Genomic DNA, 25,148 nt, shown 5'->3' with positions numbered 1-25,148 from the left:
CTGAGTCTGCGCCGAAGCCGCGGCGCATGCGCACTATAAACTGGCTGGCTAGTGGCGTTGCTGCTAGAGATGCTGCGGCTGACCCGGCTCCTGCCCTGGTGGTGGCCACCTCCTGCGGCGGCGTTCCCTGTGAAGAACCTGGGCCTCAGGAAGGTGGCTTCCGGCGTCTCTTCCCCGGGCAGCGCCTCGCCCAGAGCCCTAAACATCTTCGATCGGGATTTGAAGAGGAAACAGAAGAACTGGGCGGCCCGGCAGCCCGAGCCGATGAAGTTTGACTACCTGAAGGAGGAGGTGAGGCCGCCGTTCGGCGGGGAGGGCAGCGGGAGCTGCGGCCAGGCCCAGACCGCCCTCACGTCGCCGTGTGACCTTGTGCAGCCTCCCTGCCTGGGTGGGCCTCGCTGGAGTCACGCAGGGGCCGGGCGCCGGTATTTCTTTGGGCTGTTCATTGATTCCCTCCCTCGGCAGATTTTGCTTGAGTTACAGGTATTATCAGGGCAAAGTTAGACCGCTGCCCTCGTGAGATTTAATTATTGTGGGAGACGAGACAGACTGTGAACAAAAAACGTGATTTCGGCTAAAGAAGTAAGGCGAGGGGTTAAAGTAAAGTGGTAAAGTGACTGCGGTGGAGGGAAGGCCAATCAGACAGACGGCATGATGAGGAATTAGCCAAGCTGACATCTGGGGGGAAAAGCCTTGAGCAAAGGAAAAAATAAGCCCAGAGGCCAAAGGGACCTTGTTGAGGCCTCCAGTGAAGAAGAGAGTGGGAGAGAAAGCCAGGGAGGGCCAAGGTTATTAGGGCCTTAATGGATAAGGGCTTTGGATTTTCTTATTTCTCTGAGCTATCCATTCCATATGGTAATTTCTGACCACATATAGCTATTGAGCACTTGAAATGCCCCTTTGAGATGTGCAGTGATTGTAAAAGACACTGAATGTCAGTGACTTCATATGAAAAAAGGATGTAAAGTATTTCATTAATATCTTTTTATATTGATTACATGTTGAAATTATATTTTTGATACATTGGGTTAAAATATGTTGAAATTAATTTCTTTACTCTTTTTTAAATGGCTGCTAGAAGAATTTTTAAATTGCATGTGTGGCTCTCATTGTTTTTCTATTGGCCAACATGACTAGAGGAACATGAGGCTATTGGATTGTTTCAAGCATTGCAGTGGTAGGATCTGGCTCATGTTTTAGGAAGATTCATTAAGGTAAATTAAGATCTCTAGTTTGACTGTGCCGGTGTGAGAGACCTCTTCTCTGCCCAGGTAGACTAGGGACTTGAGGGGGTTTCTATGCTCTGGACAGGAAGCACCGAGCTCAGGCCTAAGTAAATGTTTCTTTAGGGATGGACCAAAACTGGTCAACTATAATGAGCTCTTTCAAGCCAATGCAGCATTTATTGAGCTCCTCCTTTAGGCAGAGCTCTGTGCAAGTCCTGGCCTGATCGGATGATTGACTCTCTGTTCTCAGGGTTCACGATGGCATGTACTTAGAAAATATGAATTCCTAGCCACTCTTCTCCAACAAAAGCACCTGGATTAAATCTTGACTGAGGCCTCACTAATGTGCAGGACTAGAGTAAATGAGATAAAGTCTATGAGAGTTTTTAAAAATAACCTAAAGTATTCATGTTAGGAATGATGTACAAAGTGGACTCCCCTGGGAAAAGATTTCTGCTGTACCTCCTCCCTTGCCCTTCTTCCTCTGCAAAAGAAAACACACCTATGTTCTGAACTTGCAAGTCCTAATAGAAACTGGGATATTTGTAAGGGAATGAGTGAAACGTTGGGGTATTAGGCTCCCACATCTTTATTCCTATCAGAAGAAGGTAGCCCAGCAAAGGGAGGCACCTGCCTTATGACCTCTTTTCAGTTGGGGTGGGTTTCAGGAAGAGGTTTCTTCGGATTTGACTGACTTCTCATTTGCAGATGTTGCTCAGAAAAGTTGTTTACTCATTTAGGAATTCCACGAAATGTGTTAGTAGTTATCAAATAAAAGAATTTTTATTAAGTGTTCATTTATACATTGATCTGTAATAATCCCCTACTAATTTTTCACTTTCATATACCTCAAGCTAATATCTGAACAAAAATATGCTTGTTATGTTCCTGTTGCTTTCAGTCCGTACGACCTTATAGCGCGTGAAATAAAAAATAGTATTTAGTCCTACTTTTCTTAAATTGACTTACGAACTAATTGTTCTCAGTATGTTTCCTTGGATATTTTAATTTATGATGTTCCTATTCAGAATTTGAAAAGAAAGTTGGTGGGGCCAAATTAAAAAAAAGGATAAAGGGAAGTACTTAATCTGTTGAAACATAAGTAACCAATGGATTGCTGAATACTGGAAAAAGTGTTTTCTCTGTTGAACCAACTCATCTTTAACTTTTGTACATCACTGCCTCTTATAATCTGTCAGGTTGGAAGTCGGATCGCCGACCGTGTATATGATGTAGCCAGGTAAGTGATGATAGTCGTAATAAAACACAATTAATTTTTGGCTGGCGACTGGAAATTAAGTGCTGAGGGCTTGATATCTGGAATGGCAGAATCTAGAAGAGTTTATTACTAAGATTAGTGTTTTTAATCACTCTTAGGTTTCTCCTTTTTTATGTCTGGGAGAGCAGATCTTCTCTTCATTGTTGCCTAAAAAAAGAATGAATGGAAGCACAACTCAGCTTCTCTCCAAGCCTGAATGACTGTTCCACTTGATTTGGCCAAAAGCAAATAGTGGATAGATTTCTCCAAAAATAGGTATAAAGAATTGAGCTGTGAATTTTAAGATTTACTAAGCCTAGCTTTAAAAGTTTAAAATTAATAACAGAATTTGTTAACCATCTAAGTGAAAGAGAGAGTCTGCCTATATTTGTCCCACAATCAGGTTATATGACTGGCTATTTTATCTAATGTATCATTAATAGCAATAAGGGTTCTGTGACAATTGTATAGAGGTAGATTTGAGAAAAGAATACTTTCATCAAGTATTATTAAATCCTGGATGAATTCCTTGCTGTATATTAGGCATAACAAAAGCTTGACAGGTTCGAGCTACAGTCAGGTGGCAGGAACCAGTTAAATAATGGCTTTGCCATATAATTGCTCTGTAATGTTAGCAAATCGCTTTTTGTGCTCTTTTGTGTGAAAGACATCCATGAAATTGGACCAGTATGGGATGAATTTATTACATTTGTCTTAAAAAAAGAATTTTGTATAATTAAAAATTCTTTAATTATATTTTAGGTATGTGCTGGCTACTTAAAAGAGTTTTGGGGTGAATTAATTTCATAAAGTTAAAAAAATGCTTCATTGTTGCAAATAATCACCCTCATTTCATCTGTTTTATTAGTTTTGTTATTTTAAAAATATGTAAAATAGCTAATTATCTACACTGTAGTCATTCATTTGCTTAGATTTTAGGCCATTTGTGATTTAATAAATGAAATACCAAATTTTTTAAGTCAGTTTGGATTTTACAACCTTTTTATATCATAGTACTGAGCAAAACACAGCTCTTTGGAGAGACCTGTGAATTTGACTAAAAGCATGCCTTAAAATAACAGTAACTCTTTGGAATTAAATTATTAAAAATACCAGTCTAAAGTGTCCTTACACTAGTGTTCTATCATTAGAAAGAGTAATTTATATTGTTGACACTGATCTAATGTTGATTTTTAAAAACTAACCCAACAGATTATTAAATGTCTTATTTGTGGTATCTGAGGCTCACTTAATACTGTTAGAATCAGTGATAATAGTAACTCCTAACTATTGTTGAGCATTTGTTCTATGCTAAATACTTTAAATGCATATCATAAAATTATTATACCAGCCCTAAGGAAGATAGTAACTTTCCCATTTTACAGATAGGGAAACAGATCAAGCAAGATTCAAGCACTTGTCTATGGTCACAGAGCTAATAAGTTTCAGGCCCAGAATTCTATCTCATGTCTTTGTGATTGCAGAGCCGGGTGCTTCACCCTGCCACAATACCTGTGTTCACAATCAAAATAGAGGGCATAAGGTACATTAGTGGTTCTCTTACCAGTGGTTCTCCAACAGATATTTAACAGGCATTGAAAAGGGACTCTTAGTTCAAATAGGAAAAATGTTCTTAATGGATACAATTAAAATTTTTTTGCTACAGATTTTTTCTTAAACCTGCAGTTAGATGTGTGTATGATTTAGTATGACATGATATATTTAGAGGCGACAGCATAGCATAGGGGATAATAGTTCTGGTTCAGGATTCAAGCTGACTGAATTCAGGTTCTGACTGCTGCTTACTAGTTGATTGACTTACTTAACTCTGAATGCTTAGCACACTGCTTTGAAGCTGGTAAGATTTCAGTAAAAGATTGTTATTATTGATGTTTTCTTTGGTTTTTAGTTTATCATGTTATATTTCATGGTATTTCATATGATGATTTCTAAGTCATCTGCTGCCTCAACAAATTTGAGAAACAGGGATGAGTAGTAAGTTCCTGATGAGTATGCCAAATAGTTTCATGTTAATTTACATTAACTTCTTTTCATACTTTATCTAAGTATGTTGTCAAATTAAAATAACCCCACTGAATCTGTTCTTCAAATCCACATCATGAAGCAACTTTATGAGGTCTTGTGAATGGTTAGGCCAGATAGGCTTGCTCTGTCCAATGTGTCCTCTGATAAATGTACCTTATAAGGTGAGGCCACAAAGGCAGATGATATAAATTTTTTGAAAGTTGTGATTCCTAAAATGTTTTTACTTAAGAAAAGTTAGTTTTTAATAATTGTTCTATGGACTGTATTGTATGGACAAAGCATTACTTATATGTCTATTTTTCAGAGATTTCCCCCTTGCTTTGGATGTTGGTTGTGGAAGAGGTTACATAGCACAACATTTGAATAAGGTAAATTTACTTGATGACTTAATTTACTTTAAGAAATAAAATTGGCTGATTTTAAGGAAAGGCTTTTCTAATCAGTTCAATTTGTATCATATTTCAATTTTACCAGAATTGCTAATTTGTTTTTTTTAAGTGAAAGAACCAATGGTTGTTTTGTGTCTGCTCTTAAGTATTTTTTTCTTAAATGATTTTTTCTTTCCTCTGAATCCATTTTATATAGTGTTCCTACTGATAGTTTCTTTAAGTCTGTGTAAGATACATTGCCCTTTATTCCCACTTCATTCAAACATTTTTGGTAATTCACAATAAAAATCACAGTGACATTCATTTAGAAAATATGATTAAGCTAATTTTTTAGCTATTAAAAATACTCATATCATCAGTTGATTAGAAACCTTTCTGTGTAATTTAATATAAATAGTCTTTATTAATGCTTATGCCATTTTATTTTTCATTTTGTCATTCAGACCAAAAAAATTATTTATTGTTTTAGCCTCTCTATATAGGACACTGTGCTGGACACAATTAAAGTGGGATTTCTAAATAAAGTCTACTTAGAAAAACATGCACTTGGGCCAGGGCAGTAGGAGGGGCATATGTGAGCCTCCCAAAACACTGTTATTGATCATAGTAAATGCTGTGGAAATGGTGCAGTCATTAAACTGCACAGGAGTCAAGGGAAAGGAAAATCAGCAGAGTTCATTTGATCAGAGGCTTCTGAAAGAGCACAAAATCTGCCCTGGGAGTGAAAGAATCTGAATTTCATGGCAGGAGGTAAGCCGAGGTAGAAAGCTGTAGGGTATGATACAATGATGTTTAAGGAAGATTATTTTGGGGATGGTATGCAGGAAAGATTGAAGAAGGTAGAGGATAGAGAAACAGACCACTTAGAAAGCTGGGTTAACGGCAGGTGCAGGCATCTCTCCCTGTGGAGGCAGCAGAATGTAAAGGAAGGGGTGGATGCGGAGACCAGGAGAACTCACAGAACTGATGGAATAGGGAAGCTGTCTGGGGCAAGAATATAGAAAGGAACATTTCATAATTGTGTTTGGGGTGGGAGAAAGAGGAGCCAACAAAGATGCCAGGAAGAGTAAGATGGAAAGTGTCTTAATAAGGTATTTGATTATAAGAAGCAGAAGTACACTGAAGTTAGTTTAAATACTAGGACATTTATTAGAGACTCTTATGTCACACAAGGATCTGGAAGTACATCCAGGCCTTACAGGGATGGGAACTTTGAAGCATCAGAACGAAGGCCCTCCTGTTCACGTGCTCTTTGGGATTACGTAGATCTGCACACTGCCTTCTTTCTTTGTTTTTTCCCCTGCAGACTGTCCCTGGTGTTCATCAGTGTGAGCGCCCAGTGTGAGAACCCAACACCCATTGTGCACTGAAGCTGGCTCCTACCAGCTCACGGCTCACAAGTGCTGGTTGTTAGCATCCCTTCCCAATTCTGTGTTCAGTGACGTCATTTATCAATAGCTTAAAATCAGCCACGGTGGGAGTTTTACACTATGGAAGTTGGCAGATGCTACAGAGCAGTCCCCCACCAAAAACCAGTTATTAAACACTTGCCGGCACACCTCTGCCTGCAGCCCGAAGTCTACATGCTTCTCCAGCTCTAGGAACTGCTGTCCTTTCTCCAAGTCTTTTAGTTGAAATTTTCAAGTGAGAGACAGGGATAGATAGTATGACTCACCTAACTTCACCCCTCGCCCTGGTGTGCTGGAGCCGGCTCATGAGAGTCTGCTGTGCACATCTCTTCCCAATTCTGCTGTAAACAGCAGCATGTTGATAGTGTGGAATCCACCATGGTTGTAGTTCACTGTGGGAAGAGGCAAACACTATGGCTCAGGGCATCTTCCTTCCTCCCTTACTTCCTTGCTTCCTTCCTCCCTCCCTCCCTCCCTTCCTTCCTTCCTTCCTTCCTTCCTCCCTCCCTCCCTCCCTCCCTCCCTTCCTTCCTTCCTTTCTTCCTTTCTTCCTTTGTTCCTTCCTTTCTGTCTATAGTTAAACATTTACCTGTATACCAGTTGCCCTCAGGTCATCAGCAGTGGCCAAATAATGCTAGGGTTTTGTGGTAGGGTAACCTTTCCAAGTTGCGGGCAGGGACATTCTTTATGAAGGGGGTGTAGGTGAAGTGGAGAGGATTGGCGTCTCTAATGAAGATGGGAAACCAGAGTAGAAAGTATTGACGAAATTTCTAGGAGACCATCAATAGTGCTGAGCTTCAAAGAGGCCAAGTGAAGTAGGACTCAGAGAAGACAGACTATTGTAAGTAGTGATTAGGTTACAAGTATTCTTTATAGTGTTAGAAAGTGGAGGTGGATCACTGGGAATTGAGGGGAAAGATGGTGAGAAGTAGAGTTGTGGATTACAAATAACACGAAGTGAAATTAGCTTGTTTTCCTGATTATATATATATATATATCACACAGAAGAAAGAATTAAATAATACAGGAAATATAAAGAGGAGATTTTCAATATTGGAAGGCTGATGCCAATTGTAAGGTGAGGGAAAGAGACCCAGAAGATGGAGATTGGTAGAGATGGTGATGGAGGAGGCAGGATCCTGGAGAAAAGAGAGGACAGTGGAAAGTGGTAATCTGGGAAAGGGGTACCATGGTACCCTTTCCTTTTGGAAGGAAGAGAGAGGGAAAATGAAACCACTTAGGCCCTCCCAGGCATCTGTGTTTGTTAAGTCTTTACTCTTTGTAAGCTCTTTGAATGAGCATTTAAACGGTAGGAAAACCAGATCTTCTGTGGTACAAGAGCGGGGACCAGCTCTTGGCATATTACGCCATGGAAAAGTTAACACATAAGCTTTAACCCAGTAGAATAAATTCAGGATGTTGATTATTTACACCTGTGTTTTCTGTTTTATTAAATACATTACATGTATGGTCAGCTGTATATATTTAATTCTATGTAATTTAATATGTGTTATTAAAGGTATTTGTGTACCATACTGACTGTATGCAGAAAAATACCGTTACAAAGCTGAATATTAATCTGTAATTAACACTTTTTCCTTTAGCAACAGTTGTTTTATGTATTACTGGGCTTTTTGTGTGTTTGTTTTATATCATCTGATGATCTTTATTCCATTGTAGGAAACTGTTGGAAAGTTTTTCCAAACAGACATTGCAGAAAATGCTTTGGTAGGTAGCTTTTTATTGCTATTGGTTTCTGATCTCTTGGTTTGGATTTTAGTTCTTTACTTCTTTATTTTTATTTCCTTCAAAATGAAATTAGCTTGTTTTCATGATTAAGCTAATTTTATATGTATAACACACACAATGAAGAATTAAACAATACAGGAAATATAAAAGGAAAGGAAAAATCACCCCTAGTCCCAGTGCTCAGAGGCAACCACTGGTGACATTTTGTTCTCCACCTTTGTAGACATATAACTATCTCCCCAACACGGTTTTATACAAACAATGTATGCTAACATGTTGTATTTGTCACAGAATACCATTCTTTTATATCAGTGAATGGTGTATTCACACATATACTTATATATATATGGCTATATAGTATTCCAGTGTGTGAATATTTCATCATTTACTTAGCTACATTTCTCTTAAAACACAGTTAGATTTCTAGCTTCTCAATAACTGATACTGTGATGAACATCCTTATATAAAGCAATTTTGTGTGTTTGATTTATTTTCTCCCTGGGAATAAATTCCTAATAGTAGAATATATGGATTCATTGATTTTCATCTTTGAATTCTTAACATACATCTCCAGACTGCCCTTAGAAAGACTGAGCAGCAATATGAAATGAAAGCACTCTTTTATTCTTTTTGGCAACACTGGGCCAGTTATTTTGTCTTTATCAACCTAATGGGCAGAAAGTAGAATTTCATTGTTTTTATTTGTATTTCTTTTTTGTTTTTAACAGTTTTTACTGAGTTATAGTCATTTTATAATGTGTCAAATTCCAGTGTAGAGCACAGTTTTTCAGTTATACATGAGTGTATTTCTTTGACTACTAGAGCAACCAAATAGCTGTTGCTATCTTTTGGCTATTGATATTTGGTTATTGGTATTTTTAAATTTGTGAATTTTGTAAGTAATTTTGTGATGTTTCTGTACCCTGGCCCTTTATCTACGTTAACATTGTTGTATTCTTATTCTAGGTGGTTTGTAAGAACTTGTTTTGTTAGGGATTTTAATTTTTCTACATCTGTTTTGTAAATATTTCCCCAAATGTGTTGTTTACATTGTTTATTGCTTTTTAGAAGTTTTGGTTATTTTACCAAGTATAACAGTCTTTCCCTTTATAGTTTCTGGTTTTTGAGTCATGTTTACTTAGGCATTTTTGTCTAAGAGTATAAAAGTGTTCACCCATATTTTCACCTAGGACTTTTATGACTTCAGTTATTCCACTGGAACGCCTAGCTTTCTGAGATTTGTTTTAGTGTGAGGTGGTATCCTGTTTGTGCTTTTCCAACCAGCTAACCGTTTTTTCTGGGTGGTCTTAAGTGTCATTTAAGAAATTTTTTTTAGTGCTTTCTCTTTAAATTTTTAATTTTTATTATTTGGAAGGACTAGAAACTGCCAGAAAAATGTAACATTGACTTAAATTTAACTAACAATGGTTATGTTAATAATTAAGATGTTATATGAGTGTTTTTGAACTTTCATTTTTTAACCTTTAGAAAAATATTTTAGAAACGGAAATTCCTACTGTCAGTGTTTTAGCTGATGAAGAATTTCTTCCCTTCAGAGAAAATACATTTGACCTGGTGGTTAGCAGTTTAAGGTTGGTAATCCATTCATACTTTTAAAAAATTTTAAAAATAGATAGCTTATGCTATAAAGTTTTAATCTTATGAGTTAAAGAAAATAGGTGATGGTGTAAATTTCTTTTTTTGGTGTGTGTGTAAATTCTTAATAACTTTTTTTTAAAGTCACTAACCAGTTTTCTTGGTTTGTAAGCTATAAACTTTTCTCTGGTAAAGAATTGCAGAACATATGCTCCCTAGTGGAGATAATATGGTATAGTACCTCAACTTTTTTTTCCCCAACTTTCCTCAATTTGCTAAAGTTCATTTGTGATAGAAGGGTTTTCCTCCCCGATGTAACTTGCTTACATGTTTATGGGGATGGGAATTTGGAAAGGCATACTGACTCCAAAATGTATCTGTTAGAGTGCCCTTATAAACTCATTCTGGCAAATAAGGAAAAGCCAGTATTTCCTTCAACTTTAATTTGGCTATAGTCCTTGGGGTTACTTTAAAAAGTAACCTTTGTGCTTCCTACCATGTCCCTCCACATTTATTACACTAACGTGTATTATAAGTATTCATAGACTAGATTATAATGTACACGGCACTGAGCTTGATGGCTTTGGGGAATACAGAAATGAGGGATCCTGTCCTCAAAGAACTCAGTGTTTAATAGAGAAAATGAATTATTCTCTGTGGTGGCTTATTTCTCCTGTCTTACTATCATAGTTGTATTTTCTTTCAAAGATTCAACATGCTCAGTACAACCCTTTCTTTGGTGGCTGTTTTTAGGGTGACTTGTCATCATGGTTTGCCCAGGCTTTACCAGGGTTAGCCCTGAAGGGCCCGTGTCCCAGGAAACTCCTCAGTCCCTAGCAAACTGGGAGAGTTGGTCACCCTTGCTGTTTTCTTTAGTGAGTTTGTAATTTTTTCCCTTTTTGAGGTGTGCTGAACAAATTTTAAAAAGTTTTCAGATTATATTGTGAAGTGAAAAACATTACAGAGCCTTGGTCTAAGGGAAGGAGCCCTGGGCAGGGAGTCAGAACCCAAGTTTTAACTTCAGCGTATCTGCTTGCTGTTTGCAGGTAACTGCTGTAGTTCTGTCACTTTCAGTGTCCCCATACGTATGATAGAGTTTACAATGTGACCTTAATTTTTAAAGTATCAACTAATTGTTAGAAAGTGTTGTGAAAGATAAATGTGAGCTTAACATAGCAGGGTTTGAAATGGGTCTTCATTGCTGTCCTGGAAGCCAGCAGAAGAGGCTGACTTTACCAGGAGAGTGTGACCAGACTCTGCAGAGACTAATTCTTGTTGGAATTAGCCCATAACACCACGCGCTGGGAGAGGGTAAATTGGATCAAGAGAAAAGGCAGGACGTTTATTTAATTAAGTTGTAAGTATATGGAACTCTGGATTTCTGCATTTTTTTATGATCTTAAAAAATATGGGATGTTATTTATTAGAAAACTCATTGAGTTATTTTTGGTGAATAATACTGTTCGCCTTGGGAAAATTATGTCTGCTGATGAAGTTTTGGTTTGTTTTTGTTTTTTCCTACAAAAGTAAGACTTAGAATCCTATATATCTCTAGCTTAATTGTTTGATTTAGTTGGTGAACTTCCTTGAATATGTTATCAGGTGTTTATTTTTATTACTTCAAATAAGTTTTCAGAACAGCACTGTTTAAATGAGATGCCAGATAGGAATGATTTCTACCTTATTTTTTCCCCAGCTTTGTCGAGATAATATATAACATGCAAGTTTAAGGTGTACCACATGATGGTCACGTACATCTATATATTGCAAAATGATTACTACAGTAAGTTTAGTTAACAATTTTCATCCCTTCACATAATTGTGATTTTTTTTTTTGCGTATGTGTATGGTAATAACATTTAAGATCCACTCTCATAAAAACCTTCAATTATATGATACAGTATTGTTAATTATAGAAACTGTGCTGTGCATTAGATCCCCAGACCTTGTTTATCCTGTAGCTGGGAGTTTGTATCCTTTGACCAACATCTCCCCATCTCCCTCTGCCCCTGGCAGCCACCATTCTACTCTGTTTCTGTGTGTTTGGCTTTTTTAGATTCTGCGTAAAGTGAGAATATACAGTGTTTTTCTTTCTTTGTCTGACTTATTTCACTCAGCATAATGCCCTCCAGGTCCATCCATACTGATCCAAAAGGCAGAATTTCCTTCTTTTTATGGCTGAATAATATTCCTCTGTGTGTGTGTGTGTGTGTGTTTGTCCTTGGATTGTTTCCATACCTTGGCTACTGTGAATAATGCTGCTATGAACCTGGGCGTATAGATATTTCTTTGAGATAATTACTTCATTTTCTGCAGACAAATACCCAGGTATGGGATTGCTGGATCACATGGTAGTTCAGTTTTTAATTTTTTTGAAGACCCTTCATAGTGTGTTCTATGGCAACTGTACTAGTGTACATTCCCACCAGAAGTGTACAAGGACTCCCTTTTCTCCTCATCAGCCTTTGTCATCTCCTGTCTTTTTGGTAATAGACATCCTACTAGGTATAAGGTGATATCTCATTGTGGTTTTCCTAATGATTAGTGATGTTGAGCATCTTTTCATGTACCTGTTGGCCATTTGTATGTCTTCTTTGTGAAAATTAACTTTTACTTTATTCAGTGAAGAATAATTGGACAGATAATCATATCAGCACAGTGATACACTGTCATATTTTCTCCTGTGACAGGAGGAAGGTTCCCCCTAAGAATATTTTTTTGTTTTAAAACTTGTATGAAAATAGTCAGTGACTTGATATGCATCTTCAGACTTGAAGATTTATACCTTTTTTTGTGGCTTATCATTATATTAGTGCAGCTTATACTATTGGATTATATGAATTAAGCTAAAACAAGTATATATTTTCTTCTTTTAGTTTGCACTGGGTGAATGACCTTCCTAGGGCACTTGAACAGGTAAGAACCTTAGTGTTGATTCTAATAGCCGGTGTTATTTTATTTATTATTAGCAACTTATAGATGTTTCTTTTTTTATACAAGACTTACAGATGTTTTCTGTTTTACATTTTTGACTATTGGAAATAGAAGCAAATCAAGGATTTAATTATCTTTTGTGGGCTGGATATACTTGGTGCCCTTTGGTGTGCTAAGATACATGGATGACTTCTTGCCCCCTGGGGAAGTCAGGAAATCTAATTATGGTACAGAAGTTTTCATAAATATTTAAAACTTGTGTAAAATAGTATTGCTATAACAAGACATTTTCTGTGTGACTTTCTTTTCTTCCTTAAGTGCCTATAAATTTTTTGTGGGTAGGAACCTATTTGTTCCTATTTGTATCTTCCCCACGCTGTATATTTAGACAGTTGCCAGTAAATGTGTGTTGACTGGTATTTAATTTAATTTTTTAATGTATTTTTATTGAAGTACAGTCAGTTTACAATGCTGTGTCAATTTCTGGTGTACAGCACAATACTGCCGTTACATGGGAACATACATACATTCGTTCTCATATTCTTCACCATAGATTACTACAAGATATTGAATGTGATTCCCTGAAATGGTTTATTTTATTTTACTTTTTAAATGTATTTTTATTGAAGTACAGTAAGTTACAATGTTGTGTCAGTTTCTGGTTGTTGATTGATATTTATCAGCAGACAGGTGAGGGATGGATAAGAAGCATTGTGTTCAGAGAAGGGAAGGAGATCATTGTGGCTTGGAGTGTCTAGGAAAGCTTCAAGAGGAAGGAATTTTTTGAACAGGGCCTCAAAGAGTAGGTCAGATTTGCAGTGGGAATGCATTCCAGGAAGGGTCACGGGAGAGATGGCATAAGAGACTCGGAAGCATAAAGGACAAAGAGGAAGCCTGTTGGAGGATTAGTGTAGTGCTGGGCATAAATGAGGTATATAGGTACCAGAATTAGGAGGATTTGGGTGACAAATTAAGGAATTTGGAGTTTATTCTTTATGCAATTCAGAGCCACTGGAGAATTTTGAAGAGGAAAGTGACATGATTAAAAAGCTGGTAGGCAGGATCATAACTACCGTATCTTAAACATATACTATTTGCCAGTCACTGTGCTCTGTTTCATATGTGTGTTAAATAACTCTGCAAGATAGCTTCATTTTGCTGGTTAGAAAACTAATGCCAGAAATTGGTTAAATTGAAGAGATAGTGTCTCAGTGGTCCAGGTGCGAGGTAAACTAACCCTCAGTAGCAATGGTAGGAGTTAAAAGGAAGAGAGAGATACTTAGGACACTGCAAAATAAGAACGAACAGTTTGGTAGCTGGTTAGAGCTAGAGAGTGAAGACAGGCAGGAGTCAAAGCTTGCCTAAAAGGTTTGACTCTGGAGAGTAATTAGTCAAAGTAGAGGAAAGAAAGGTAATGATCAGATACAGGGAATAGAAAATGGTCATTAACAGAAATATGGCAATTGGGAAGGGGAGTTGGTTTGAGAATAATTGTTGTGTGTGTATTGAATATGCCAGGGGAAGGTGGGGAATGAGTTTGCCAAGAGACAAACATCCATGGCACAGGAAGTAGATGAGTTTAGCATTCACGGATTCTGTCCAGGCTCAAGGTTGGAAAATCAACCTTGTGAAATCCGTGGGAACTGAGAAGCCCTCTGAGGTAGAGAGAAGCTACAGAGAGCTGAGGGCTGAATTTAAGCTACTTGTTATTAGAATTTGGTGGCAAGAGAAGGAAGTACCACTAAAAGAGCAGAAGGAAAAAGAAATGGACAGTTTGCTTATATACTGTTTTGTAATTGTTTCATAATATATTAAATATAAATTCAAGATGAATACTTCAGTTAGAAGAGCCTACTGTGATTTGGGTTCTGATTTACTTCAGAATTCACCCTGTCTTGTAACTCCTCACTGTTGAGAATAGAGTCAAAACTAGTTACAGATTGTAGTTCTAAGAGACATTGAGGAAACATGATTCTGAAATTCATTCTGGCTACTGTTTTGCTTAAGTTATCAATGAAACATTTTTGTGTTAAAGCTGAAAAATAAGTTGTTTATTTCTCCTTAATTCTTTGTGTTACTAGATTAATTAATATGTTAATATTAATATTTAACTAAAGTATTACTAGATTAATGTTGTGAATCATAATGATTTCTCCACAACCGTGCAGACTTGTTCTGCATAACAAGTCACCTCAACTTCATGGTTTAAAACAGCAATTTACTTAGCTCACAACTTTGTGAATTGGAAATTTGGGCTAATCTCAGTTAGGAAGTTCTTCTGGGTCTGACTTGGTTCACCCATGTGTCTAATCTGCTGGTGGATGGTCTTGGAGTTGTCAAGGATGGCTTCAGCTGGGACACCTGGCTAATCTCTGCTCCCCTAACCTCTCATCCTTCACCAGACCAGCTCAGGCTTGTTCATAGGTGGTAGCCAGACAGGGCTCCCAGAGAACAGGTGGAAGCAGCAGGACCATGGCGACCTGGACCTGACACTGACACACTGTCACTTGCTCTGCATTCTTTTGGCCAGAGCAAGTCACAAGGCTAGCCTGGATTCAAGGAGTGGGAGTTAGGCTCCATCTCTTAATGGGGGTTGTTACAAAGTGACATTTCAAAGAGCACAGATACAGGCAGGGTTGTGATACTTGCAATTGACCACACTTTAAAATTTTTTTCTTTCAATATTTTTCTAATTATAAAAGTAAGTTCTGTCTACTATTAGAAAATTTGAAGACATACAATATATTTTATAGATATTAGCACTATCAATGAGTGTTCTGTCTGTACAATGTTATCCTGCAATGCCTTTCTGACAGTTGGTTGCCTAAGTGTTATTTATTAAATTATCGGGTTATTAATTTGACAACATAAGAATGGTTATCACAAAATCGTGATTTAGACACCATATGCTTATTCTTTTAACATTTTTATGTATACAATTTTGAATAGTTTTATTGTCTTATATTTATTGCAGATTCATTATGTTTTAAAACCGGATGGAGTATTTATTGGTGCAATGTTTGGAGGTGACACGCTCTATGAACTCCGGTGTTCCTTACAGTTAGCAGAAACAGAAAGGGAAGGAGGATTTTCTCCACACATCTCTCCTTTCACTGCTGTCAGTGACCTAGGACATCTGCTCGGGAGAGCTGGCTTTACAACACTGACCGTGGTAATTATCAAGAGAATCAAGTAACCTATTAATTACACAGTTCAGAAATAATCTCTCTCTCTTTTTATCATGATTGACACAAGGTAGGAATGTACAGTTTTTAGTATTTGTTACCTGAAAAAGTAACTCAAAAAAACATACCTCAGCTAATAAGGAGGCTGTTTTCTAAGACGTGCTACTCCATCCGAATTTTTCATTGCAGAGCTAGGTGTAAGGCGGGAGTGCTCCAGATGAAAAGGAAAGGGGAGAGACGGGAGCATCTGCAGCTCTACCTCCAGCACCAGCTCTCTGACTGTGGCGGTGCTGCCTGAGGCAGAAGTGAGAGGATGTGCATCCATGAGGCCTAGGATTAGATCAGGGCTGGAGAAGGCATGTCGGGGGCTGTCCTCCTTCAGAGCTGGAGAGAGGACTGTTAGAGCTGGAGAGAGGACCTTAGGGCGTCAGGGATGCAAAAACAAGGAGTCAGCACGGTACAGCGATGGTGCAGGTCATTGGTGTCTGACACGTACAGTTGGATCCTTGCCTTGCCCCCCTTTACTAGCCAGAGGGGTTTGGGGATTTACTTCACCTCTCTGAGCATTCTTTTTTTTAAAAAAACATGCAAATGTTTCACCTCAAGTGGCTGTTAGGATTAAATAATGAAAAGGATGTGAAGTGCCTGGACCTTCACAATAAATGCTCAGTAAGTACTAGTTCCTGCCTTACTCTCTCCTCCCTCTACTCCTGACACTTTCTAGGCAAGGCTTCCAACAGGAAGTCATCTGGCGAGACAGCGATTTCCCCCTTCCAACTCCCTTCAGCAGCCAGGTTAATCCAAAGGATGTCATATTGCTGTGTTACAAACTGAAATGAAACAAAAGAGAATCTCTGGGAACATGAAGCCACTAAAAAATGGAGGGGAGTAGGGGAGGGAGTGGCATGGAGAGGTGGAGTGCAAATGTTCGGGGAGTGATGTTGAACTAGTGCCAGGTTAGAGAGTGGTATTAGGGGACTCAAAAGTTGCTGCCCATTAAGAAAACGATGAGACTTCGATCCTCGGTCATCAAAAGAAATTAAATTATGTTAACCACATGAGGTTTTCTATGGTTGTAAAATTAGGTTGTGCGTTTTAGAAAGATTTCTTCTAAAAATGTTTAATCTGACATTACTACATTTCAAAACCTACATTTCTGTTAATTGGGAAATCTATTAATTCAGAATACCTTCCATATTCTCCTTAATTGAGCAGAATGACTCAAACATTAATATAATACAAAAATATTGGCATATAATCTTTATAGTTTACAGAGAGTTGCTAATGTAATAATAAATCTGTACAAATTTGTACTGTGAGACATACATTGTCTTTAAAGGGCTATATTAACATTGTATCCTAATTCATTTTTTAAAAATTGCATGTGCAAAACAGCTTTTATATGATCAATTATACAGGTTTATGTTGCATACATTAGATATATTACTTTTGTACTGCAATGGATTTTTATTTTTAAAGTGAAATCAAGTTAAATTAATGTCATATAATTATATTTACATTTATATGACCCTCTTAGTGAATTATTTTTAGAGCTAGTTGGCATTCTGAATGAAGCTCATTTCCTTTTAGAATAGAATAGAATAGAAAACTGCAGATATGGTCCATTTTAATTTGAATAAGACAAGGCTGCTGTGGTACTCTTTTTGACTGAGAAGGAGATGATGCTTTTAGTTGGTTTCATTGAATTGTTTTCAGAGGATATTGTTTAATAGATAGGTGTCAGCTTGGAAGGAATTTTGTTTTCAATCTTAGGATCTCTTTTTAAAAATAGTTTCCTAATATATAAAAGTAACAGAAAGAATGGACTATCTAGAGATGGTCATATTAAAAAGTGCATGATCCTTGCATATGTTTTAAAAAAAAATGAAAAAAAAAACCCATATGTAGAGAGTATAATAGAGCAGGTCTAAAGTGAAAAGAAGTCTCCTTCCCCTGACTTCGGACACCCCACCCCTCTCCACGAGGATGACCTTTGCTAACTGTCTCGTGTTTTCCTTCAGAACAGTTTTTCCTCGTAGACTAGAATGCATTTATATGACTGAAACGTACACCTGCAACAATATGTATACTCCTGCTTTTTTCTACATGTTTCCCTCCCCACCCTGTCAATAACATATCTTGGAGATCTTCCCCTACAAATGTATGTCTACTACAGTCTTTTTTGACAGCTGTGTAGTATTTCATTAAATAGATATAGTTTAATTTCTTTAACCAGTTCTCTGTTAATGGGCATTTAGATTGTTCTGGTTTGTTGTTTGGGTTTTTTTTTTAAAATAACTTTATTGAGATACATTCACATACCATACACTTGTACAGTTCAGTGGTTTTTGGTATATTCACCAAAGAGCTGTGCAATCTTCACCACGGTACATTTTAGAACACTTTCATTACCCTCCCAAAAACCCTGCATCATCTCTTTCTTTAAAATTTTTTAAACTTTATTTATTTATTTTACAATATATTTTTAAATTGAAGTATAATTGATGTACAGTATTATATGTTTACAGGTATACAATGTAGTGATTCACAGTTTTCAAAGGTTATACTCCATTTATAGTTACTATAAAACAGTGGCTATATTGCCCATGTTGTACAATCCATCCTTGTAGCTTATTTTATACCTGATAGTTTGTACCTCTTAATCCTCCACCTTCATCTTGCCCCTCTCCCCCTCCACTGGTAACCATTAGTTCCTTCTCTACATCTGTGTCTTGTTACTAGTTTGTTGTATTTTTTTAGATTCCACATGTAAGTGGTATCTTACCATAGTATTTGGCTTTGTCTGACTTATTTCACTTAGCATAATGCCCTCCAAGTCCAGCCATGCTGTACACCAGAAATTAATACATTTTAAGTCAACTGTACTTCAATTAAAAAGCAAACAAACAACCCATTTACAATATGGGCAGAAGAACTGAACAGACATTTTTCCAAAAGAGGAAATGCAGATGGCCCACATGGACATGAAAAGTTGCTCAACATCACCAATATCAAGGAAATGCAAATCAAAATCACAGTGAGACACCGTCTCACACCTGTCAGAATGGCCATCATCAAAAAGAACACAAATAGCAAATGTTGGCAAGAATGTGGAGAAGAGGGAACCCTTGTACACTGTTGGTGGGAATGCAAATTGGTGCAGCCACCATGGAAAACAATATGGAGGTTTCTCAAAACATTTGATTTTTTTTTTTAATACTTTTTCAAACAGTGTTGCAATGAATTTTCTTTCACATAATCTTGGCACATCTGTCAGGTCAATTTCTAGCAATGGAATTTCTGAGTCAAAGAATCTACGCATTTCAGATTTTGACAGATAGAGTCAAGTTTCTCTCTGTAAGGTAGCATTAATTCATATGCTCCATCAACAGTGTATGTGGACAGATACCAAATGAGACTGCTCATATGTGGAATCTTAAAAAAAAAAAAAGGAAAGAAAAGAAAAAGACAAATGAACATAAATACAAAACAGAAACAGACTCATAGACACAGAATACAAACTTGCAGTTGCCAGGGGGTTGGGAGGGTGGAAAGGGACAGACTGGGAGTTCAAAATTTGTAGATACTGACAGGCATATATAGAATATATAAAGAAAATTATATTGTATAGCACAGGGAAATATATACAAGATCTTGTGGTAGCTCACGGTGAAAAAGAATGTGACAATGAATATATGTATGTTCACGTATAACTGAAAAATTGTGCTCTAACACTGGAAATTGCACAACATTGTAAACTGACTATAACTCAATAAAATAAAATTAAAACAAAAAACTGTGTATGTGAGCTCCTGCTTATGCTTAGATTTTGTATCTCTAAGGTTAAAAAAAGGTAATTGGTTATTTTGTTTTGTGTTTCTTTAGGAATTAGAATGGATGTTTTGATAAGTGTTATTTAGGATTTTGTACTTGATTCTGTGCAATATTATAAGTCCAAAATTGGGATATATAGTTAACATATTAGATAAAGCTACAGAATACAAAAAGATCTAGATACTTCGAAAGTGGTTAGTGCCAATAAAGTAAAGTTTGAGATACATGCAGCATTTTAATAGCGAACTTGAAAAAAAAAGTAAGTGTCCTGTATTCAGGGCTAGTTTCCTATATAGACAAACTCCTGCATCTTAGTGGTTAACACAAGATTTTTATCACATCACAGCCACGCTGGTTGGGCAGCTCAGCTCCATCTGGCCCTTGTATCCTCTAAGCTCCCTGCAGCAGAGTCGGCCTGGAAGAGGCTCACCAGCTCTTTATTACTTTGCCTCCACCTCACTTTTCTTTGCCAGAAGAAATGTCTGGGGTTGCCAAGTGCCACGGAGTACCTGGATATTTGGGGAGCATCAGTGGTCCCTGCCACTGTCCCAACAGTGAACTCCTGTGTCAAACTTCAGAAAGGGTGGGGCATCATTGCTCAGCAGTTCATTTGAGAAATAAACTGTGTGTGGGCCAGCCGTGTGCTGTCTCCTAAACGAGCCAGCACTGCATCGCTGGGAGTAGAGTGAAAGCATCTTGGGAGATGGCCCTATTTGGCTCAGTTCTAGGTGCCACATTTTGAGAGGAGATTGATATTGGCGGTGTACAGAAAAATGGAGTCACAATGTGTAAGGATCTATAAATTTTGTCTAGAAGCCTAATCCCTCCCCTAAAAAACTGTAGTGTCCTGGAATAGTTTTCAAAGACTTGAAGAAAAGAGTATTCGTCTGCAGAGTACAGAATAGACTTATTCTGTGTTATTCTCAAGGAATAGGAACCAGTTGTTGGAATTTTAAGAAGACTACTCTTAGAATGGCAAACATTTATTCTGTAATTTGAAATCTTCACACATCAAGCATAAGCCAGATGACATCTGTGAAAAATAACAAAGAAGATTCCTGTTTATCATGAGAGATTGGTCTGGGAATCTCTACAGCCTCATTCCAGTCAGGAATTTTTTTGTGTGAATGCCAAGTGAATATTCTTTTTTGTTTTTAAATAGGACACTGATGAAATTCAAGTAAACTATCCTGGAATGTTTGAACTGATGGAAGATTTACAAGGTAAGACACATTAAGGAATTTTTAGACTCCATTTGAGTCATATTTTGAATCCAGAGTCCTACTACATACTTGGTTGTTGTGCCCTTTTTTCCCACTGAAGTTGGCAGAGATGCTCAGTAAAATGCACTAATCTTAACTGTACAGCTGCTTGTATTTCTAACCACTGCCTAAACCACTGACCAGAACACTTCCAGCTCCTAGCAGGTTGCCTCATGCCCCTTCCCAGTTGACAACACCCCCCTCCCCCAAGGGTTTTAATAAATCATACATTTTGAGGAACTGGCCTGATATTTACCTTCAAGAGGCTTTCTCTTATTTTTACTGTAAAGCCTTTTACACAAATCATGTGTTTTAGTCTTTAATGTCTCTTATCCTTAAGAGAATTAAGAGGAATTGTCTAAAGATAACTTGTAAAAGTGGTATTTAACAAAGTTAATAAAAACATTAACTGGTTGATTTTATATTCATTCACTTACCATTTACTGAGCATCTACCATGTGCCAGCCACTGAGCCAGTGTTGGGAATTCTCTGTTCCTGATCTTAGGGAGCTTGAGCTCTAGTAGAGAAAGAGACACACAGACATAGACAGACATATGCTTTTACTGTAAAGTGAGATAATCACTTTTTAAAGTGCAGGGAGAAACACAAGGAAAAATCGCTAAATCTGCTTTAGGGAATCAAGGATGCTTTTGCAGAAGAGGCGGCACCTAAGCTAAAATGAGTTTGTGGGCGCACCTTTTGGGGGATTGGGGCATTGCATTCCCAGCCAAGGGAAAGGCCTGTGTAAAATCATGGAGACTCAAGAGGATACACATTACCTTCATTTACCTAATAAGAAAGTGGACAGTAATTCAGTGCTTCAATGTGTAGAAGGGGAAGATGGTGGGAAACAACGCAGGATGGTCCATCAGAAGCTTTTTGAGACTCTAGTCAGGTGAGGTCTGCAGTCTGGTGGGAGAAATTTGTGCAGAGGATGGACAATCAGTTTGATGTGTGAGAAAGCTCACCCTCCAACATTGTTTATGAGGCATGTCTGTGAGGAAGGTAAGACTAGCTAGTGTGGTTAACCTCTCCTGTTATGCACTCGGAAATTGAGGCACAGAGAGAAGTAACTTGCCCAAGTGATGTATTTATAAGTGATGGAGCCAGGATTGAAGCCCGGTGCAGCTGCCTGACTCAGCCCCTGAGATCTCAGACCCTCTATCCTGAAAAGGTCAGAGGCAGCTGACTTGGGAAGAAGAGTGATCGAGGGATGAATGCAGGAGGGGAGGAGCATGGCAGACTGCAGGTGTGCTCCTGGCAGACTGGAAGAAGGTGTTGCCTTCAAACTGGCCTTTAATATTTTGCACTGTGTTGCACTTTTTTCTTGATTGTTTTGGTGTTTCTCATTTAAGCTGCCATTATTATTAATTCACAGAAAAAAGTCCAGAATGTTGGCCTAATTTTACAAAACAAGATGCATATCAGCTGATGAATGCATGAAAAGTTTTGGAGGCTTTCACAGTAGTTTTAAGGTAAGTTCAGTTATAATTTTTTTAGACAATACTCAGTATTGTTCTTAGTAAACCATAATAAAGTAGTTTTTTTTTTTAATAAGCAGTTGAACTTAACCTTAAAAACACTGTGAGAGTCTTAAACAGTGACCTGTTTCCCAGGTTTTTCTGTTGTCTCAGAGCCCAGAGCTGGTCAGAAGTCCCCAGTGTGTTTCCCAGGTGGTCTCCGGTGAGGGTCCAGCAGGATGCATTGTGAAGTTTCATCTTTCCATTTTGAAGATGATAAAACTGAGTTTAAAAGAGCTTAAATGACTTGGCCCCAGGTTATGTGAGCGCCAGAACTGGAATTATGACCCCAAAGTCCAGCCTCTGCGCCGCCCCACGCTGTTTCCCCAAGAAGTCCCACGTGGCCACGCGCTTCCCTTGCGAGGGAAGGGCGGGCTTCCCGAGCAGCCGAGTTACCAGCTGCTGTACGGTTGTGCTCTTGAATTTCTCTATCAGAAAGAGCATTTTGCCTAATCTTAATTAATATACCCCAATTCTCATTATTTAGAAGACATTTTAGAATTTCTAGTGTATTAAGTATTTACATTAAAAAAATTAAGCCTGTTTCCATGGTGTCACCTGTGTAAGTGTGTTGTGTAAGCCAGTCACGGTGACGGGAAGTTGAGCAGAGTGAAAACGCCCCCTCCAGCAGTAAGCCCTTCCTACGAGTCCCCGTTCGTCTCTGCCTCCTGATGCAGCTGATACGCACTGTGTGGGAGAATGAGTTTAAGTTAGATCATGTGATGGGTCTAAAGTGTTTGCATTGGGAGCCTTTAGACATCATCTGGTCTGGCCACCTTGAGGACCCAGGGCGATTGATCCCAGGTCATCTAGCTGCTGCATGGCACCCCTACCTTCATAATGATTCCTTCATGATGATTCACCTACTAGTTTGTGTGTCTTTTGTTCTTCATGAATCGGGGCTGTTTCACTCATAGCATGTGGGCCATTGCTGCCAGTACCAGAGACTCATTATTTTAGGGAATGATAGGAACCTTCTGGGATGGGAGAGAAGAAGAAGACTTACTTATCACAGCTAATTTGTTGATTGTTTTAAACTTGATTAAAAACTTGGGAGATTATTATTTTTAAACCACTAAAGAACACTGACATTGGGAAGTCTGTTGGTGTGTTTTGTGAAAGTAGAAAAACAAAACTAAGGAACTGATTTTTGATCATGTCATATATAGAGAATAACTGTAAAGGATTTTTACTTTCGGACTTGTTTGAATTTTCCAAACTAGCCTAAAATGTGGCCTTTCAAAGTAATTTCATTTGACTATGCATTTAAAAACATCAAATATACAACACTAATTTTTAGTGAACAACAGAGTAGCTTAATCCTAGCTTTTAGCTATCACTTGAAGTAACTAAATTAAAAATAAATTTTAAAACATTAAGAAAAGTGCCCCTGAAGAGAATGCACACAATTGTTTGCTAATCTGGATCAGTAAAATGTAAAATCTGAAAACACATTGGAGTTTTGGTACTATCTAGTGAGTCTCAGAACCCTCTTCCGAGTTACACGCTCACACTTAAATTTATAGCTTAGAAGGAGGGAGGCATTGTACCAATGTCCTGTCCTCCTCTGAAGAGCAGCTAAAAGTGGCTTAATATGTGGCATCGTTAGAAAGGCACTTGCCAACTGCTGATGGCTCGCCTGAAGGGCAGTCACCTTGCTTTGTCCACCTGGCTTGTAGACTCCTGCTGTCAAGTAAAGCGTGCTTCTGGGCCTTGCCTCCTGAAATCTGACTTTTTCACTTGTCTAATATCCAGAAGCTTCAAGCAGTTTTTGCCTTAGAGTCACGAGCTATGATCTGAGAGCAAAACGAGATTATCTGGGTTATTTTACATGACTCTTGGAGAATGGGGGCGAGTATACTATTGGATGAAATAAGATTAAATCTGTGGTATTGAGCTGCTCAGGGTGTTGGCTGTATTATCTCAAACTGCCTCTAGTGTAATTTCTAGGTATGGGTGAGAGTAACTGTGCCTGGAACAGAAAAGCCCTCCTGCACCGGGACACGATGCTGGCGGCGGCGGCCGTGTATGGAGGTGAGGGAGCTGAGCATCGTTGCCGCCCAGGCCCCACTGGTGAACTTGTGCCCTGTCATCTCTGTCCCCTAAAACTGCATTTCCCTTTCCTGTTAATGCCCCATCGGATTTCTTGTCTTTCCTTTCACAACACAGATCCTGTGGCTACATATTCCCAACGGCCCTTACTGTTTCTTTACTGTCAGCTTCTCGGTGTTGGGGGTTTTGCACACGAGGCTTTCTCAGAATCCCATAAGTATTCCAGTATTCATTTCTCTTTGGAGGACATGACATTTATGGAGCAGATTTTTTTCCTACTTGCATTTTTTCAGACTTTAACCCCTCTTTGTATTTATAGAAATGTACAGAAATGAGGATGGTTCCGTGCCTGCCACATATCAGATCTACTACATGATAGGATGGAAATACCATGATTCACAGGTAATATGATTAAGACAGGCCACTTTCCTTAGTGAGGTCGTGTTTCCATTTGCTTTCTGTTGTTTATTTACTTAGAGTGAGGGTTTTTTTTTTAATATGATGAATTCAGGGGTTTAATTAGGCCTGTATATTTATCTGTTTCTAATATCTTTAATCTTTATCATTATTTTCAGGCAAGACCAGCTGAAAGAGGTTCGGCAACCGTATCATTTGGAGAGCTGGGAAAAATAAATGACCTTATGTCACAGGGGAAAAAATCACAATAAATGCTTTATTTAATGTTAA

At 38.1% G+C, this 25,148-nt stretch overlaps 1 protein-coding gene across 3 annotated transcripts; it reads left to right on the top strand.

Annotated features, from left to right (window-relative positions):
* Positions 1-14: 14 nt before the first annotated feature.
* NDUFAF5 (NADH:ubiquinone oxidoreductase complex assembly factor 5) lies at positions 15-25,148 on the top strand. Of its 3 annotated transcripts, none has more exons than XR_006721015.2 (11): positions 15-291; positions 2,426-2,466; positions 4,835-4,898; positions 8,009-8,056; positions 9,566-9,669; positions 12,550-12,589; positions 15,582-15,779; positions 20,789-20,849; positions 22,268-22,364; positions 24,360-24,443; positions 24,781-24,833. XR_006721015.2 is itself a non-coding variant. In XM_010972887.3 (11 exons), exons 1-11 carry the CDS (start codon positions 70-72, stop codon positions 25,127-25,129), a joined length of 1,038 nt encoding a protein of 345 aa, XP_010971189.2. In that variant the 5' UTR covers positions 15-69; the 3' UTR covers positions 25,130-25,148. The 3 variants fall into 3 exon arrangements, 2 of the variants coding, with proteins under 2 accessions (XP_010971189.2, XP_074203958.1); XM_010972887.3 differs by lacking the exon at positions 22,268-22,364 and adding an exon at positions 25,037-25,148 and having other exon boundaries at positions 24,781-24,863; XM_074347857.1 differs by lacking the exon at positions 24,781-24,833 and having other exon boundaries at positions 24,360-24,462.

The sequence above is a fragment of the Camelus bactrianus genome, chromosome 19 (assembly GCF_048773025.1).
Source record: "Camelus bactrianus isolate YW-2024 breed Bactrian camel chromosome 19, ASM4877302v1, whole genome shotgun sequence".
In the NCBI taxonomy this organism is placed as follows: Eukaryota; Metazoa; Chordata; class Mammalia; order Artiodactyla; family Camelidae; genus Camelus; species Camelus bactrianus.
The sequence above is the reverse complement of the archived record's forward strand: the minus strand, read 5'-3'. Positions and strand labels throughout refer to the sequence as shown.

Coding starts and splice junctions, on each gene's coding strand:
- NDUFAF5 (XM_010972887.3), top strand. CDS start 70: ATGCTGCGGCTGACCCGGCTCCTGCCCTGGTGGTGGCCACCTCCTGCG. Junction 12,590..15,581: donor TTCCTAGGGCACTTGAACAG/GTAAGAACCTTA, acceptor TATTTATTGCAG/ATTCATTATGTTTTAAAACC. Junction 24,864..25,036: donor GGAAATACCATGATTCACAG/GTAATATGATTA, acceptor CATTATTTTCAG/GCAAGACCAGCTGAAAGAGG.